This window comes from Geotrypetes seraphini, chromosome 8 (genome assembly GCF_902459505.1).
Source record: "Geotrypetes seraphini chromosome 8, aGeoSer1.1, whole genome shotgun sequence".
In the NCBI taxonomy this organism is placed as follows: Eukaryota; Metazoa; Chordata; class Amphibia; order Gymnophiona; family Dermophiidae; genus Geotrypetes; species Geotrypetes seraphini.
In genome coordinates, this window is record NC_047091.1 from 156,730,697 (window position 1) to 156,749,300 (window position 18,604).

Genomic DNA, 18,604 nt, shown 5'->3' on the forward strand with positions numbered 1-18,604 from the left:
CTCTCTTTCTATCTAGCTATCTCTTGGCTCTCCCTCTCTCTGTCTATCCTTCCCTTTATCTATGGAACACGAAGCTTAGACCATCCCCCTTTTCTCTCTCTCTGGCTCTTCCTAGAACTGCAAGCTTCTATGTCCCTCTTTACCTCTGAACTCTGTAAGGCAGGGAAACTGCTATGCTCTCTATTTAATTGTAATGTTTAATTGTAATGATTATAAATATTGCTTTTCTGTAAGACTATTTCTATAATATATTCTTTATATAATCACCCCTGGCTGTGCTTCTTATTTGATTCTATCCCTCATGAAACTTCTGTGAAGGTATTGAACTCGGGACCGCGGATTGTAAGGCCGTGTCAAACATAACCCCTCCAACCTAACATTGTGGGGGTGCGACCATCCTTACATTTTATTAAACTGACACTATGTACGTCTCCTTCCACCCCATGGTTCTTCAGTTTCCGTAGTAGGCATTCATGGGGTACCTTGAAGGCTTTTTGAAAATCCAAGTATATGATGTCAATGGGGTCCCCTTTGTCCATTTGTTTGTTAATTCTTTCGAAGAAGTGCAATAAGTTCGTTAGGCACGATCTTCCCTTGCAGAAGCCATGTTGGCTTGTTTTCACCAGTTTATTCCTTTCTAGATGCTCATTGATGCTGTCTTTTATCAGCGCTTCTGCCATCTTCCCCGGAACCGAAGTCAGACTTACCAGTCTGTAGTTCTCCGGGTCACCTCTCAATCCTTTTTTAAAGATGGGCGTAACATTAGCTATCTTCCAATCCTCCAGGATCACACCTGTTTTCAGGGATAGATTACAAACCTGCTGTAATAGTTCCGTTATTTCCTCCTTTAGTTCTTTCAATACCCTAGGGTGGATTCCGTCCGGGCCCAGAGATTTTTCACTTTTTAATCTATCTATCTGCTTATGTACGTCTTCGAGGCTTACCTCCATGGATGTTAATTTTTCTGCTTGACCTCCTTTGAAGATCTTTTCAGGTTCCGGCACGTTGGATGTGTCCTCTCTTGTAAATACTGACGAAAAGAACATGTTTAGTCTATCTTCCACTTCTTTTTCCTCCTTCACCACTGCCTTCCTATCTGCTTCATCCAGCGATCCCACCTCTTCCCTTGCCGGCTCCTTCCCTTTAACATATCTGAAGAACGGTTTGAAATTTCGTGTTTCCCTGGCTAGCTTCTCTTCGTATTCTCTTTTTGCTCTTCTAACCATGCGGTGATATTCCTTTTGATGCTTCCTGTGCTCTTTCCAGTTTTCCCCGTTTTTGTCCTTTTTCCACATCCGGAATGATCTTTTCTTATCTCCTATCGCTTTCTTCACTTTAGTTATCCACGCCGGGTCTATTGTTCGGTTCTTTTTGCATCCTTTTCTAAATCTGGGGATACACAGATTTTGCGCTTTGTTCACCGTGTCTTTGAATAAAGACCAGGTTTGCTCCACAGTCTGCAATTTCTTTGAGCTGTTCAATTTAATTTCTGTCAGAGCTGAAAATTCAAGTTCACAAAGATAAGATCAAAACGGTAACAAAGCCTTGATTGCTTTGTTGCTCAAGTTAGGACAACTACTGCATAAAAAAACCAAAAATTACTTGCCGTTAGTTTTCAAGGACCAATTATGTCAAAGAATGATGCTTGTCTGGGCGGTTGTATCCTTATGCACACAGACACTCAACACTGACAGACACATACGTCATCTATTCTGGAATCTCTCATGGCACACCACTGTGCTGTGGCACACAGTTTGAGAGACACTGATCTAGTCTGTCCAACTGTACACAAATTAAAATTCATGATATAAATTAAATTGTCTATTTTCATAGCTATTTCTGGGCCAGAGACCTAGAGGTCTGCCCAGTTCTGTGCTTAGGATCCAACTACTGGAATCTCTGTCGAAACCCACTCTAGCCTATTTAAACTATCCCAGCCTCAAAAGCCCTCCCTAGCCCATTCTTGACTGAATGACCATATACGGGACAAAGACTGTGCAAGTCGATCCAGTACCAGCCTTAGTTCTTCAATAAATGCCCATTATCATATTGTTCGCTCCATAAGACATACTTTTTTCCCCAATAAAAAGTGGGTGCATCTTAAGGAGTGAATATAATTTTTAAAACATGTCCCACGTCCGCTTCCTGGTAGCCCCTGAGGCGCGCACCTCCTCCGGCCTTGCTGCTGGAGCAGAGCTCCGCCCCCTTCCGCAGGTTAAGGTTGCTCCTAGAGCCCGGTCCTACACCCTCTCCCTGCACGCTCCCGCTCTCCGTCGCTCCTCCACCGGCTCCATGGCGGAGGGAAGAAGAAGGTCTGTTGCTGCTACTTAGATGGTGAGTGATGGGGTCGCCAAGGCCTCCCCCTTGCCCGACCAGGACTCCAGGCTCTGCAGCAACAAGAGGGATGGGCTGCTCCACTGGGCCCGTGGAGGGATTGTCATGGTGCTCGTAGTGAGTGAGAAGAAAGGGGGGGAGGAAGGAGGTCTGAAGCACAAGGACCTTCTTTATGGAGGGAAGCCAGCAGCAAGTAACAAAGGCTGCAGAAAGCCCTTCAGTCTCTCGGGATGCTCAGCTCCAGAGCCACAAACTCCTGCACTTCCTGTGCTCAAACACTGCCCTGATGCACACTCCTGCATCACCCAAATGTCCCTAAAGCATCCTCATGCACAGCTCCCTGCATCTCCCCCCCCCCATGTCTCTAAAGCATCCTCATACCACCAGACGCACTTATGTGTAGAGGAGGAAAAGCCAAGAAAAAATAAAAATTTTTCTTGGTTTTTTTCCTCCTCTACAGGTAGGTGCGTCTTATGGTCAGGTGTGTCTTATAGAGTGAAAAATATGGTATTTTCTTATTAGAAATCCTCTGTGTTCATCCCACGCTCTTTTGAACTCTGTCACCATTTTCTTTTCCACTACCTCCCTCAGGAGGGAATGCCAGGCATCAACTACCCTCTCCATAACCATTAGGGGCTCCTTCTCCACTCCTGGTTGTTTATATCTGTCAGTCAATATCCCCCATATACCAGGTGAGGGTAACATCCAGAAAGGATCGTAAAGGGTTTACACCAACTGTCAAAAATAAAATCAGCTTAGCTTTCCAACATCTATGAGCAAATTCTTTAGAGACGCATTCATCCTCAGTGCTTGAGAGGAAGCAGATATGGGGATGGGGAAAGAGAAAACGTGAAGATTCCCCGAAGCACTTCTGCAAAATCAGAGGAAACGGAGTGAAGGTTCCCCAAAGAACTTCTGCAAATTAGAGTGGAATGGAGTAAAGGAGGGGAAAAGACAAAGAACTCACCCAGAAACCAGTGAAATGGAAGGTACTAACGCTGCAGTGTATGTGGAGTGGAAGAGTGGGGAGAGGAATTCAAGGCAGGATCAGGATTTGCCTACTCTGGACTGGCCTGCTGCTCTGATTTGCTTATTCAAATGGGGGGGGGGAAAGATGAATCACGAAAAATGTCAGCAAAGAGCTGGAAGATTTCTGACAGAAAAAAAGGCTTCTATAGACTTAGGGCTCCTTTTACAAAGGTGCGTTAGAGCCTTAATGCATGGAATAGCGCGCGCTAGCCACTACCGCCTCCTCTTGAGCAGGAAGTAGTTTTTTGGGTAGCGCGCACTAATCCGGTGCGGCCGCTAAAAACGCTAGCGCACCTTTGTGAAAGGAGCCCTTAGTAGAGCTGGTGATGAAAGCAAAACCTCGGAAAAATGACGAAGGAAGAATATAGAGCAGCATTAAAGGCTTTATTGTCATTTGCAAATCTGTCTTTGTCATGGGCAGGCTTGGCCTATCCATGCAAAGTACTACCGGTCAAGTTGCAGATTTTAACTCTTAACAGAAAAAGGGTTCTTAATGGATTAACACTATCTTTGCCAATTTTATTTGTTGATTATAACATGAAAGCGTTTTTATTTTCTAAATAAGCAAATCTCTAAAAAGTACTGGCCAGTATTCAAAGGATTATATACATTTAGCAGAGAAAGCAAAATATAGGAACTGTCAATCTATCAGTTTTCAGCTGGAAATTTTTGCGTAGTGTTGGAGTGGAGCAAGGGTGTTATTCAGCCCTGTCAGTTGAACTACGAGGTTTAATTTAGCAAAGCAACAAAAAGGCTGTCTTATTATATTTTATTCTGGGTAAGAGTACAAAAATAGCATCCATAAAAACAAATAAAATCATAATAAACCAACAGAATTCATGTCATTACAAAACCACTAGTTGCACACAAGCAATAAAATCCAGCGATCAGAAGCCAGTTCAAATAAAATACGTCTTCAACTTTGCCCTAAAATGTAGATAAATTAAAAACTTTCATGGAAAGTGGCACTAAATATACATGAATTATTTAAATGCCGTGGCCAGTGTTTACAAAACAAAAATGCGGCCCCACAGGGTGGACGCATATCACTTTTGACTGTTATCTTGACTGGCTCCATCCCTCCTGTTTTTGTAGAACGGTTTCTTTGCCAGCCGCACGGAACCAGTGCTCTCGATGATGGACCGACAGGAGCCAACTCAGGTCACGCACGCCACTTAGTAAGTAACAACCTGAATGCAGACATATCTTCAGTGTTTGTAGGGTTCTGTGAAGCTGCGGGTGTGAATTTACCTACCGCTGTGGAAATATCTACACTTCAGCATCCCAGACGGCACCTAGAGTAATGCATTTCAAAAGATCCAACTTCAAAGGCTGTTACGCCGACATGCACAGGGGGAACAAATATCTTTAGGGGAAAAATGGAGGGGAAAGTTTTCTTCCTTTTCACTCTTTTCTTCCTTTGCTCTTTTTTTCCAGTTTAGCTGTTTAACCCCCTCCTTTACAAAGCCGCGCTAGTGGTTTTTAGCTAGCGCCGGCCACTGCAGTAACAGCTCCGACGCTCATAGGAATTCTATGAGCGTCAGAACTGTCACGGCGGTGGCCGGCGCTACAAATGCTAGCGCAGCTTTGTAAAGGAGGGAGGGAAACGTGGGGGTTTTTGCTTTCTTTCTGTGTTTAAATTTTTTTTTTTTTTCATGGAATTGTTGGCACCAGTTGTCAAATTTTAGGTACCCAGGTAATCTGGTTCCCAGGATTTTTCCAGCCCTGGCTTTAAATCAAAATCATAAATGGTCACTAATTTTACCATTTGTCTTCAGAAATGGACTACTGAGAACTGCCATAAACACTTAGATAAGCTCAAAGTAACTATCAAAAAAGTTTATAATTCAAATTCTCATATGTTGAAAGGAGGCCAAAGAACTTTACAAAATAAGATAAGTGCTGTTGTCTCAACATTTGATGCTTTGCACTATATTTATTACTTCGCAAGTAGAAGTACTGCAATGATTGGGTGGTGAGGCTTTTGGAGGGACTTGTCCCCTTTTTCCTCCATGTCTCTGAGCACATCCTTTCCACATGAGAATTTGAATTAGAAACATTTTTGATAGTTACTTTGAGCTTATTTAAGTGTTTCATAGAAGCGTGTTACTTATTGCTGTTGGATCAAATTTTTCACGCTTCCTTTTGAATTGTGTTTTCTCCCCTTTTTGGTTTTGACTTAGGGCTCCTTTTACAAAGGTGCGTTAGGGCCTTAACGCGCTAAAATGCCCCGCGCGCTAGCCACCTCCGTCTAAGCAGGCGGTCGTTTTTCGGCTAGCGCACACTAATCCGGTGCGTGCGCTAAAAACGCTAGCGCATCTTTGTAAAAGGAGCCCCTTAAGTCTATAAAAATGAAAATAGCAAGGCTTCGATTCTTAACTGGATTTACTGAATCTGGGGCATATTTACTATGGTGCGGTAAGCAGCAGAGATTATAACATATGCTAACATCAAGAGCGCATTAAAACAACCTGTGCAGTAAAAGTTAGCTTAGCATGGAGTCGTAACTTCTCTTCTTTTTGTCTTTTTTTTTCTTTTTTCAAACACAATGCTAGTACTATAAGGGAGTTCAGATTGTCACCCGGTTTAACAAACTCAGGGCGGTATGGATCTTATAGTTTATTCAATTTTTGATTAAACGCTTTATCGATTCTTCAAAGCGTTGTACAAAGTAAAAACATTAACATTTAAACAAACAAAACAATTGGACGTACTTTTCTATAAAATCTACAGGACTACTGACCGTACAGAACTAGATAAATATTGACCCATAGGCCATAGATACATGTGGGAAGGGGGGGAGAAATACAATTGTAATAGAAAAAGTGAGTAACATATAAGGAAAAAACACTTAAGGACTGGGAAACAATATAAAATTAATCGTTAAACTAAGCATTTTAAATTGCTTTTAAAAATTTTTAGGTTTTTTTCCATTTTTAGATATAAAGGGAGAGCGTTCCAGATTGTAGAGGCTGTTACAGAAAACGTGGAGGTGCGACGCGTGCCAATGATTTTTAAAGAGGGAATATTAAGGTTATATTGAGAGATAGATCTTAGAGATCTTGGGGGGTCGTAAGGAATCAAAAGTCTATCTATGAAAGCTGGTGTGTTGCTCAGCATTGTTTTAAATGTCAGACAGGCAATTTTATAAGTTACTCGGTGTGAGATTGGCAACCAATGGGCGTCTTGGAGCAAAGGGGTAACATGATCGTATTTTTTTGCACCTGAGATTATCTTAATGGCCGTATTTTGAATAAGCTGCAAGCGTTTTAAATCTTTGTGATAGATACCATTTAATAAAGAGTTACAGTAGTCCATTTTTGAAATTACAAGTGAATGGATCAGAATGTTAAGGGAACCAATATCTAGAAGAGGGGCCAATGATCTAATTATTCTTAATTTGTAATAACAACTTTTTACTATTGCGCTTATTTGAGGACGAAATGTTAGCTTATTGTCAATTAATACCCCTAAAATTTTAGTAGTTGTAATTAATGGAAGTGGAATGTTTTCAATAATGACTGGAGATTTTAATTGTGCTCCCTCTTTACCTGAGAAGAGAAGAGTATTTGTTTTTAAAATATTTAAAGAAAGCTTGTTTATGTTTAACCAGTCATGAACTTTACTTAATTTATGATTTATTGCCTGAATCTCAGTTTGGTTATTTGGATCAAGGGGGTGCAGTAATTGTAGATCATCAGCATAAGCGTAAACCGTAAATCCTATTGATTGACAGAGGGTCAAAAGAGGGGCCAAATAGATATTAAATAATAAGGGAGATAAGATAGAACCTTCATTATTCCCAGTACAGCATTTAAAATATTTTTAGTTTTCTTTCCTAAAGTTTTCGCTATTTCATTTTTTAGAAACTCGATAACTTTTCCCAAAGTTCTCTTCATTTCCTGTTTTAGAGAATCAATGCAATAAATAGTTTATAAATATATTCATAAGAACATAAGCAATGCCTCCACTGGGTCAGACCTGAGGTCCATCATGCCCAGCAGCCTGCTCACGCGGCGGCCCAACAGGTCCAGGGCCTGTGTAGTAATCCTCTATCTATACCCTTCTAACCCCTTTTTCAGCAGGAAATTGTCCAATCCTTTCTTAAACCCCAATACCGTACTCTGCCCTATTACGTCCTCTGGAAGCGCTTTCCAGGTGTCCACCACACATTGGGTAAAGAAGAACTTCCTAGCATTTGTTTTGAATCTGTCCCCTTTCAACTTTTCCGAATGCCCTCTTGTTCTTTTATGTTTTGAAAGTTTGAAGAATCTGTCCCTCTCAACTCTCTCTGTGCCCTTGATGATCTTGTAAGTCTCTATCATATCCCCTCTAAGTCTCCTCTTCTCCAGGGAAAAGAGTCTCAGTTTCTCCAATCTCTCAGCGTATGAAAGGTTTTCCATCCCTTTTATCAGACGTGTCGCTCTCCTCTGAACCCTCTCGAGTAAAGCCATGTCCTTCTTAAGGTACGGCGACCAATATTGGACGCAGTACTCCAGATGAGGACGCACCATCGCCCGATACAACGGCAGGATAACTTCTTTCGTTCTGGTTGTAATACCCTTCTTGATTATACCTAGCATTCTATTCGCCCTCTTAGCAGCCGCTGCGCACTGTGCCGTCGCCTTCATTGTCATGTCCACCATTACCCCCAAGTCCCTTTCTTGGGTACTCTCATTCAATAACATCCCTCCCATCGTGTAATTGAACCTCAGGTTTCTACTTCCTATATGCAATACTTTACACTTCTCAACGTTGAACTTTATCTGCCATCTCGTTGCCCATTCCCCTATTTTATCCAAGTCCCTTTGCAATTCTTCGCAGTCCTCCTTTGTCCGAGCTCCATTAAATAGTTTAGTGTCATCTACAAATTTATTATTAGCTTATTTATCAACTTATTTATCAATGTATTTATAAACTATTTATTGCATTGGTTCTCTAAAAAAGGAAATGAAGAGAACTTTGGGAAAAGTTATCGAGTTTCTAAAAAATGAAATAGCGAAAACTTTAGGAAAGAAAACTAAAAATATTTTAACTGCTGTACTGGGAATAACGAAGATCCATATTTATGTTGCAACTGTGAAAAGTCAAGCAGCTTACCATTTGAAATAACATCGCCCAAAATTCGTATACCTGCAGTCATCCAATGCTTCCAGATGACCTTAAATCTGCCAATTTGAATCTTGGAGTTTAACCATATAGTTTGATTTGTTGATTTATAGATTGGAATAGGCATTAAATTACTAACATTTTGGAGAGTTTTCCATGTGTCCATAAATATTCTGTTTTCTTTATATAATCTAGGCATTTTAATACTAAGAACATGACATAATCGTAGAGGGAACATGAGTCGCCATTCTAACCACAACCGATCTGGGGTATTATCAATGAGCTCCGGGAGGTCCCAATACATACCCTGTCGCAAAATATAGGCTTGATGATACCTATAGAAATTGGGAAAATTTGCCCCACCCTCCGCAATTGATTTTTGTAAAGATACTAAAGCAATTCTAAGATTTTTGCCCAGCCAAACAAATTTTGTAAGAATACTGTTTAACTTTTTATAAAAGGACCCCTTAAAAAAAAAACAACAACTGGTAACATTCCCATCTGATAACAAACCACAGGCAATATCATCATTTTAATAGTTTGAACTCTCCCCCACCAAGACAGATGTAATGGATTCCATTGCTCGCACATTTCTGTTATCTTCTGCAATAAAAAATTTTCATTCTCTTTCATTGCGTCTTCCAGCGTATTTTTTATCCAAATTCCCCAATATTTTTATCCATCATCCTTCCATACAAAAGAAAATGAATCAAATAAACCTTTTGTACAATACACGTTTAGTGGAAGAACTGAGGTTGTTAAACCGGGTGGAAATCTGAACTCCCTTATAGTACTAGCATTGTGTTTGAAAAAAGAAAAAAAAAGAAAAAAGAAGAGAAGTTAGCGCATTAATAGTTGTGTGTGAAGTTATTTTGACTAGATCTATAGCATGGGGTGGAGCAGGGACTAGGCAAAGTATGGGCTGCACATTGCAGTCAAGTGCACAATAAATAGCCCATACCAACAGACAAAATATGCAGTAAAATGGGATTTCAACTAACGCCACCTAAAGGCACTATTAGGGAACACATCTAAGGAGACTGAAGAGGAAATACTGGACACGCCCTCAACAGTTACTGCAGGGTCTATGCATAGGGTTACAAGACCTCCAGATTTCAGGTCCGGATGGCTTTTCAAAACCCGGCACTTTGCCTGGGTTTTGAAAAGCTTCCCGACGTGTCGGGAAGGGGCGGACGCAATGCGGTGACATCACTGTGTCATCTCCGCACATGCGTGGATGCCGTTAGGAGGCGGGACTGGGGGGCAGAACTGGGTAGTCCTGGAGGCGTGGCCATGAGTCCGGATTTTCCCCGAAGGAAAATCTGGTAACCCTATCTCTGCACAAGAACCTAAGTAAACATGCCCCTAGTTGGGTCCACATTGGGGTGGACATCAACGTTTCACTAATTAAGAACAATTAGCTCTGCTCCTGCTCCTGATTACTGAAAGGTTAAGAAACAAGCAGCCACCAAGTCTCATTACTAAACAGGTTACCGAAAAAGAAATAATTCAAATGTTTTTTACCTTTGCCAAACGCTCTTTCTTGGCCCACCAGTCGTCAAAAGCCCGGAAAGCGACCACTTCCACCATTTTTCGATTCAAATCCCTCTTCATGATTGCTTTCAGCTCTTTCACGATCACCAGGAGCACACCATCCACAGTGGCCTTGTGCGGATCCTCTTTTTTAGGTTCATAGCCAGGTGGCGGAACTGAGGGGTCAAACTTAGGAAATGGTGGCCACTGCTGTCCACGGGGCAGATTTGCAACCATAGAAATGGGGCGGTAAGGGAGATTTACAAACTGCATTCCATTTCCTATGAAAGGATGGTAGTGATATGAACCCTGACCTTGCATCATGCGACTTAGCATCTGAGTTTGCATCTGAAAGGACATTGGCATGCCACCCCACTGGCCGCCCAATACGTTCATCATGTCCACCTGCATCACAGGAAACAAGTTTGGATGGTATGGTGGCAATGGATGCAAAATGTGAGGTGGGGGGACCCCAGGTGGTGCAGGAAGCGGAGGAGGAGGAACGGTAACTGCCGGGTGAGTCGGAGGAGGTGGAGGAGGAAGAGGAGGGGGCAGCGGGAAGCCTTGCTGTGGCGGAGGTGGTGGGGGGAGAGGAGGGAATCCTGGGGGTGGCATGGGCATTAAGGAAGCCAACACAGTAGAACTGGTGACCGAAGAGTTCACCACTATTGACTTGGCACACTCTGCGCTTGTGATGGGCGTGGCAGGCATTTCATCATCAGAGATCTCCATGTCTTCCCCTGAAGAGGGATGAATCTGAAACAAGCAAGAAACAAGGAAGAAAAATGTGAACAAATCAGCAGTTAAGACATGTGAATAATAATCAATACAAAAATGGGAAACATAGGGTTACCATATGGATCCAGAAAAAGGAGGACGGATTGAGACATCTGTGTTTTACTTTCATTGCTTTCAAAGGAAGAAAAACCCAGACGTCTGCATCCGTCCTCCTTACTTCCACTGCTTTTAGTAGAAGTAAAACCTGGATGTCTCAATTTGTCCTCCTTTTTCTGGAGCCATATGGTAACCCTAGAAAAACATAGAATTTGTAGATATGTCCATCATAACTAGGGCCAGTGTTAACCATGCTAGTGCCCAGGGCAGAAATTTGGAAGGGAGTCCCAAAGCTCACCAATAGGCTGCACCTCCTCCAGATTTAAGAAGGTCTGGAGCCCCCTGCAGCATGAGGATTTTTAAAAAATCTTCATATTACATCAAACACCTCATTCCAATGCTTTTCCATTGACATAATACCTGAGAGAGCCACTACTCATTTGATCACCTCACAGTCTCAAGAGTTTGTTTGCCCCACGCTCTGATGTTCAATATTTCCACACTCTTAGGTACCTCCTTTCAAAGTCCGCTTTTCATTCTCGATTGCCATCAAATACACTTCTCCCTCCGTATTCGCTGTGATAGGGGATTAACAGAACCACAAATACAGAAAAACTGAATAACTTTTTCATATGTTATTCGCTGTTTTCTATTAAAAATCATCGTGACTATGGTGAAACTGCGAATAACATAGTGGAAGACCTAGCCTGTTCCTGAAGGAGAGGCAAAACATGGTGAAGAAAGTGCTGAGAATCAGCGACTTTCTCTGGAAATGCATGGAATCAGCGATTTCTCTATGCAAGCTGATGTAATTTGGGGGGAGGAGCCAGCAAGCTAAAAACTGTGAATAATTGAAACCGCGATTGCTGAAACCACGAATATGGAGGGAGAAGTGTAGTTGAGAAGATCTTATATCAAATCCCCCCCTTTAAATTTTTAAATAATGTAATCTCACCCGTTTCCCTTTTGTATCATGTCTCATCAGTAGTATCTTGTGGTTTGTATTTTTGATTTCCCCATTTTTACTTAAATTTTGTATGATGTTAACCGCTTTGGTACTTAAAGCGGTATATCAAACCTCAATAAACTTGAAACACATTATAACGTTGTTCAAAAAAATTCCTTTAAATGTCTTCCGAAAGAAGTTCCTCAAAGTGATCTTTTAATTGTTTCCACCAGTTTTGCTGGTGGTACATCGGAGGGTAGAAATATTGAACATCAGTGAGAGGTAAAAGAATTCTCTTGAGACCGTGAGGTGGAAGTTTTCTCAGGTATTATTGTCAATGGAAAAGCACTGGAGTGATGTGTTTGATGTAATGTAATGTGAAGTTTTTTAAATGTATTATTATGTATGTATAAATATAGTTTAATATAAAGATTGATATAAATAGTGTGAATAGCTTCTTTATAAAGTAGTTTTGTTCATTTTGGAAGCTTATTATTAAATCAATTAATCCCAATAATTTTAATGACAAATCACAACCTTGACATGGTGGTTGTCTGGATTATTAGTAACGAGTTAAAAGTTTAATCCTACAAAGATGGAAGCTGCCTTTTTCTCTGGGGAAACAGTACCTGCTCCTTCTGTCCCCCTGACCTAAGTAGTTCTCCCATCACGGTCAGGGAAAGGGGCAGATTGACAGCGATCATGGACTCCTCCCAAACCTCCCATCTGACAAATAGAAATTTTAGCTTCATCACGTATGTGTACACATGTGAAGGGGCATTTTTGATATGACATCTAAATCTGATTTTAGAAGAACAAAAATCCAGTACCAAACATCCCCATTTTCAAAACTGCAAAATATCTATCTTGGTTTTTTTTTTTTTGAAAATGAGTGTGTTTTTGCTCTGTGAGGCTATCTTTCTGAACTATTGGGGGGGGGGAATAACACTTCCAAATGAAAAATGCACAGAACAAGCCATTGGAATGTAGGAGGGGGTCAGCATTTGTACTGGACTGGCCACACAGACATCCCAGCAGAGCATTGGGGCACCATAGGGATCTTCACATAAACAGTCCCAGGTACACATCTCACCATAACCCCTGAATGGTGAGCCCACCAAAACCCACCCAAAACCTACTGGACCAATTATACACCACACCAATAGCCCTTATGCCTGTAGGTATTATCTATAGTGGGATTTGGAGGGCTCACAGATTCCACCATAAGTGTAGTGATTAGAGTGGAGTATGGGCCTGAATCTCCACCTCTATATTTATTTCTAAAATTTCTAAACCGCTTGAACCAAAGTGGTTTCCATATAAAACATTCATAATATTTCATTGGACATAAATTACATCAATTCTGTCAATTACATTCATAAGCCAATAGAATAAATTCCACTAAATATCTCTCCACACACAAATCCTTAAAATGCTCATCAATATATCTTGACTACACAGGCCGCCAAGTTGCTCCAGGAACCTGTTTGCTGCTTTACTGGGACTGAAGCCATCATACAAGAGGTAGGAACTGTTTCATTTACATCTTGGGGGTGAGGAGGGGAGGGCAGTGACCACTGGAGGTGTGGAAGGGGGGGGTCATGCTTACATCCCTCCTGTAGTCATCTGATTAGTTTGGCCACCTTTTTGGCTCTTATTTTTTTAAAGCAGGTCTAGCCCCATATGTCTAGCTTATGCCCCTATCTAATTCAGCTGAAAGAAGTTATCAAACAGCCTTAGTTGACTTCATTTAGTAAACTTTTGTTATATATTCACTGGTCCTCAGCGGGCCACCACACACTCAAATACATTCATAGTGAATGGCTTTACGCTCCCACTCGTCATTGGAACCAGCTGGTTCCAATGACGAGTGGGAGCGTAAAGCCATTCACTATGAATGTATTTGAGTGTGTGGTGGCCCGCTGAGGACCAGTGAATATATAACAAAAGTTTACTAAATGAAGTCAACTAAGGCTGTTTGATAACTTCTTTCAGCTGAATTAGATATTGGTTTATACCTTCATTTGCAAATTGGATTAACTGAGTGCCAGAGTTTACATTAGCTTATGCCCCTGACATATTCTTTAATGTTTGATTTTAGCAGAAAAACTTCCAAGTCATAAGACCACCCATACAAACTGCTTATCCAAAGCATAGATATCCATCTAGAACAGTGGTCTCAAACTCAAACCCTTTGCAGGGCCACATTTTGGATTTGTAGGTATTTGGAGGGCCTCAGAAAAAAAATAGTTAATGTCTTGTTGAAGAAATGACAATTTTGCATGAGGTAAAACCCTTTATAGTTTATAAATATAGAGGCATCTGGTTTTAGAATTGTCTTCCCCCTGCCCCCCCCCCCCAAAATATACAGTACTCCCCTGAAATTTGCGGGGGGTTCCATTCCAGGAACCCCCGTGAATTTTGAAAAACCGCAAATAAGATTTTTCGCCTGTCGAAAGGCAGGAGAGGGCAATTGGAGCACCAGCGGGTGCAGAAAATCACTCGCAGTATGCTCCAATCACCTCTTCCTGTTACTAAAGTCAGGCTACACCAATCAGGAGCTGCTTTGGCACGCCAGATAACATGTCAGAGCAGCTCTTGATTGGTGTAACCATGACTTTAGTACAAGGAAGTGGCAGTCGGAAAATACCGCAAATTACTGAGTCCGTGATTCGCAAATTCTTTTTCATGTCAATAACTTTTGGTACCTTTTCAATCTGTGCTAGATTTGAACTGGTGACCAAGAGCCAAAACAGTTCTGTAACCCTGCATCTGGGGCTCCCAAATCCACTCCTCAAAGGATAACAAACCAGTCTGCATTCTGGATTTCCATGAGTGCACAATGGAGACAGTGCGTGCAACTCTCTCATGCATATTCATGAAAATCAGACTGTTCTGTGGCCCATGAAAACTGGATCTGGAAACTGTTCTACATTATCTAGTCTAGTGGTTCTTAAGCCTGTCCTGTGAGACCTTCAGCCAGTTGGGTTTTCAAGATATCCCCAATGAATACGCAAGCGGCAGATTTGAATATAGAGGTGACAGGCATGCAAATCTGCTTCGTGCATATTCATAAGAACATAAGAATTGCCGCTGCTGGGTCAGACCAGTGGTCCATTGTGCCCAGCAGTCCGCTCATGCGGCGGCCCCCTAGGTCAAAGACCAGTGCTCTAAATGAGTCCAGCCTCACCTGCGTACGTTCCAGTTCAGCAGGAACTTGTCTAACTTTGTCTTGAATCCCTGGAGGGTGTTTTCCCCTACAACAGATTCCGGAAGAGCGTTCCAGTTTTCCACCACTCTCTGGGTGAAGAAGAACGTCCTTACGTTTGTACAGAATCTATCCCCTTTTAACTTTAGAGAGTGCCCTCTCGTTCTCCCTACTTTGGAGAGGATGAACAACCTGTCTTTTATCTACTAAGTCTATTCCCTTCATTATCTTGAATGTTTCGATCATGCCCCCTCTCAGCCTCCTCTTTTCAAGGGAGAATAGGCCCAGCTTCTCTAATCTCTCACTGTACTCCTCCACCTCTTAATCATTTTAGTCGCTCTTCTCTGGACCTTTTCGAGTAGTACCATGTCCTTCTTCATGTACGGCGACCAGTACTGGACGCAGTACTCCAGATGAGGGCACAACATGGCCCAGTACAGCGGCATGATTACCTTCTCTGATCTGTTCCTGATCCCCTTCTTAATCATTCCTAGCATTCATTAACCTAAAGCCTAAGCTTGGGGGTTTTTTTTTTTCAGTTAATTTAATATTTGCCTATTGGATAACTCAAATTCTTAAAACCAGCTATTAAATATTTAATACAAACAAGTATTATCTGAATCAATTCAATTTTAATCTTATCTCCCACAGTTCATTTCATTACAGTACTTTTACAACTTACCAATACTTAATTTATTAATAGATATCAGAATAATTTAGTAAGTGAACCTAATACCCGTCACTCACACTCAATTCCAAACTTTCACACACATGCGGTTTGTGGTTTTGATTCAAGTGTCTTTACCAAGCGGTGGTAATATTTCTGAGGTGCTGCTTAGAAGGAAACAGAGATTAATTTATGAGTGGAATACGGTTGAGCATTATGGACTCAACAAAGAAGTGGAATGGAATCTGTTGTAACAGGAATGGGGGCTGAATATGATTGTATTCAACAAAGAAGTGGACTGGAAGTTGTTATAACTGGAACGGGAGCTGTTTGACCAGGGACATAAGGTTTATGGAGAGGAAGTGAGGTCATGCAGTTTGATTTCCTGGTAGACGGTGTGTTTCCTGCTTGTCAGCTGATCCCGGCTTGTGCCAAACCCTGGGTCCCTGCTCGAGTCATGCTTAGTTTACTGGTAAGTGAAAGGTGTTTTAAAGATTTTGGTGAGGTTTTAGTATGAATAAAAGGGAATGTATGTGAATAACACCTTTCCCTCCGTATCCACAGGGGTTAGGGGCAGAGCCGGCCTGCGAATATTAAAAAACCATGAATAATATTCAGGCCGGTTCTGCCCCTAACCCCCACTTCCCCCTGGCTATTTTAAGCTCTGTAAGCCCCCCTTAAGCCTTACCTGGTGGTCTAGTGAGTTTTGGGGGCAGGAGCGAACTTCCCACACTCCTGCCCTGTGCAGATCACCCATAGGAAACTGCTGCCTTGAGCTCCCGTCGTAGCCTCGAGAGACTACAGGAGCTCAAGGCAGCCATTTCCTAAGAGCGATCTGCATGGTTTAAAATAGCCCAAAAATATTAAAATTTTTTGGGGGGGTTTAAAATCGCGAATAACCGAATCCGTGGATGCTGAAACCGCGGATTCAGAGGGGGAAGTGTATTTTGTATTGTAGGTGAAGTTGTGATGTTGGTGAGCCTTGCAAACACAGCTCCTGAAGACGCCAGGTGGCAAAACACAGTCTTGTGTTGAGCTGAATGCTTTATGAATTGAAGAACAGGACCATCATGAGGACAGAGGCCTGCCGGTTGTGTTTAAGAAACTGTGATTTTCATGTGCTAGACCAGTGGTCTCAAACTCAAACCCTTTGCAGGGCCACATTTTGGATTTGTAAGTACTTGGAGGGCCTCAGAAAAAGATAGTTAATGTCTTATTAAAGAAATGACAATTTTGCATGAGGTAAACTTTATAAATCTTTCCTTTTGGCTAAGTCTTAATAATACTATTGTAATTTATAGCTAAAGAGATATATGATCAAGAAACTGTTTTATTTTACTTTTGTGATTATGAAAAACATACCGAGGGCCTCAAAATAGTACCTGGTGGGCTGCGAGTTTGAGACCACTGTGCTAGACTGTTGTGAAACTCTCAGTTTGAAGCCTCTCTGATCATGGACTAATGAACTCATGAACTAACCAAGATCCAGTTTTGGATAAAAGTAATCACAATGACTGTAGTATGTGTGTGAGTGATGGGGATTAGGTCCACTGACTAAATTATTCTGATATTTCTTTTTTTTCCAATTCTTTATTCATTTTTCATCTTCCATCAAGTACACAATATTAATAATAATAATAATAATAACAGCTTATATACCGCAATACCGTGAAGTTCTATGCGGTTTACAGAAGATTAAACAAAGGTAACAAATTGAATTGACTCATATTACATCAATTGAATCATACACATCACTTGAAATTCTTTCTATTGTCATCTTAAATACATAAATTATCTCCCTCCCACACCCACCCTTTTCACAAATATTTATTAATAAATTAAGTATTGGTAAGTTGTAAAAAGTACTGTAATGAAATGAACTGTGGGAGATAAGATTAAAATTGAATTGATTCAGATAATACTTGTTTGTATTAAATATTTAATAGCTAGTTTTAAGAATTTGAGTTGTGCATATCCATTAGGGATATCTTGAAGACCCGACTGGCTGGAGGTCCTCTGAGACAGGCTTAAGAACCACTGATCCAGTTCTTAATATCTTTCAGTACTAAGCAGCTACTCCAGAGGTGGGCCACGAATCATATAAGGACAGTGTAACCTGAACGTCTCAACCCTGCCACGTATTGAGCACTGAAGACCCCATGTGGCAGCCGAGTCTTATCACTACTCTGCGTGCAATTCTGAGTCACTCCTTGTGGGTATCGGAACCACATCCAAACATCCAGTTTGGTTCTCAAAACGATATGTTCTTAATTCAGTATCATATGTGTTAGTTTTAGTTGATAATAGGATTTTTTTTTTTTTTAATGCTATTTGTTTACTCATGTCTATTGCCCAGAAAAGCAGCATGCAAGCTCACAGACTCCTCTGTGAAGCGCAACAGAGGTTAATATAAATGTTTGGAAAAAGGGACATTTGGATCCAAGCTAAGTTCCGGCTGGGCTGGTTCCAGAACAAAATGTACTGTTCTCAACATGTGCTATAATTATAAAACCTTAACCGGGTGAGACTAGGAATTGGAGCCGAGATAGGGTTTTAGCAAGTTAGGTCGTACAGGCTTATGCTAGGAAAATCCATAGTCTTTATATTTAACCCCTTCCTCCCAGCCCATGAGCCACTTGGATTAATCAGCTCATCCATCCTTCTCTCCCATTACAGCAGTAAAACAATCTGCTTTCATTCTGCTACAAGGTACGAGCTTTTGCACTGGGATATTCAGAGTATGCTGCCACGTAAATTCACCAGTGGACATTAATGTAATGTAATTTATTTCTTATATACCGCTAAACTCCGTTAGGATTCTAAGCGGTTTACAGAAAAATAGACAATTAAGGTAACAGAACCCAAAAACAAAATCTTTCCTTGCGTGCTGCTGTCACGACTCCACAGGCTCTGTCAGACTTCATGAAAAAGCACCAAACGCTCC

At 41.4% G+C, this 18,604-nt stretch overlaps 1 protein-coding gene across 1 annotated transcript in view; it reads right to left on the reverse strand.

The window, feature by feature from the left end:
- Positions 1 to 18,604, reverse strand: part of SETD1B (SET domain containing 1B, histone lysine methyltransferase) — a 169,976-nt gene that overhangs the window by 82,523 nt on the left and 68,849 nt on the right. The window contains 1 exon segment of the mRNA XM_033954071.1: positions 9,997 to 10,761. Coding sequence (XP_033809962.1) covers positions 9,997 to 10,761 — 765 coding nt within the window.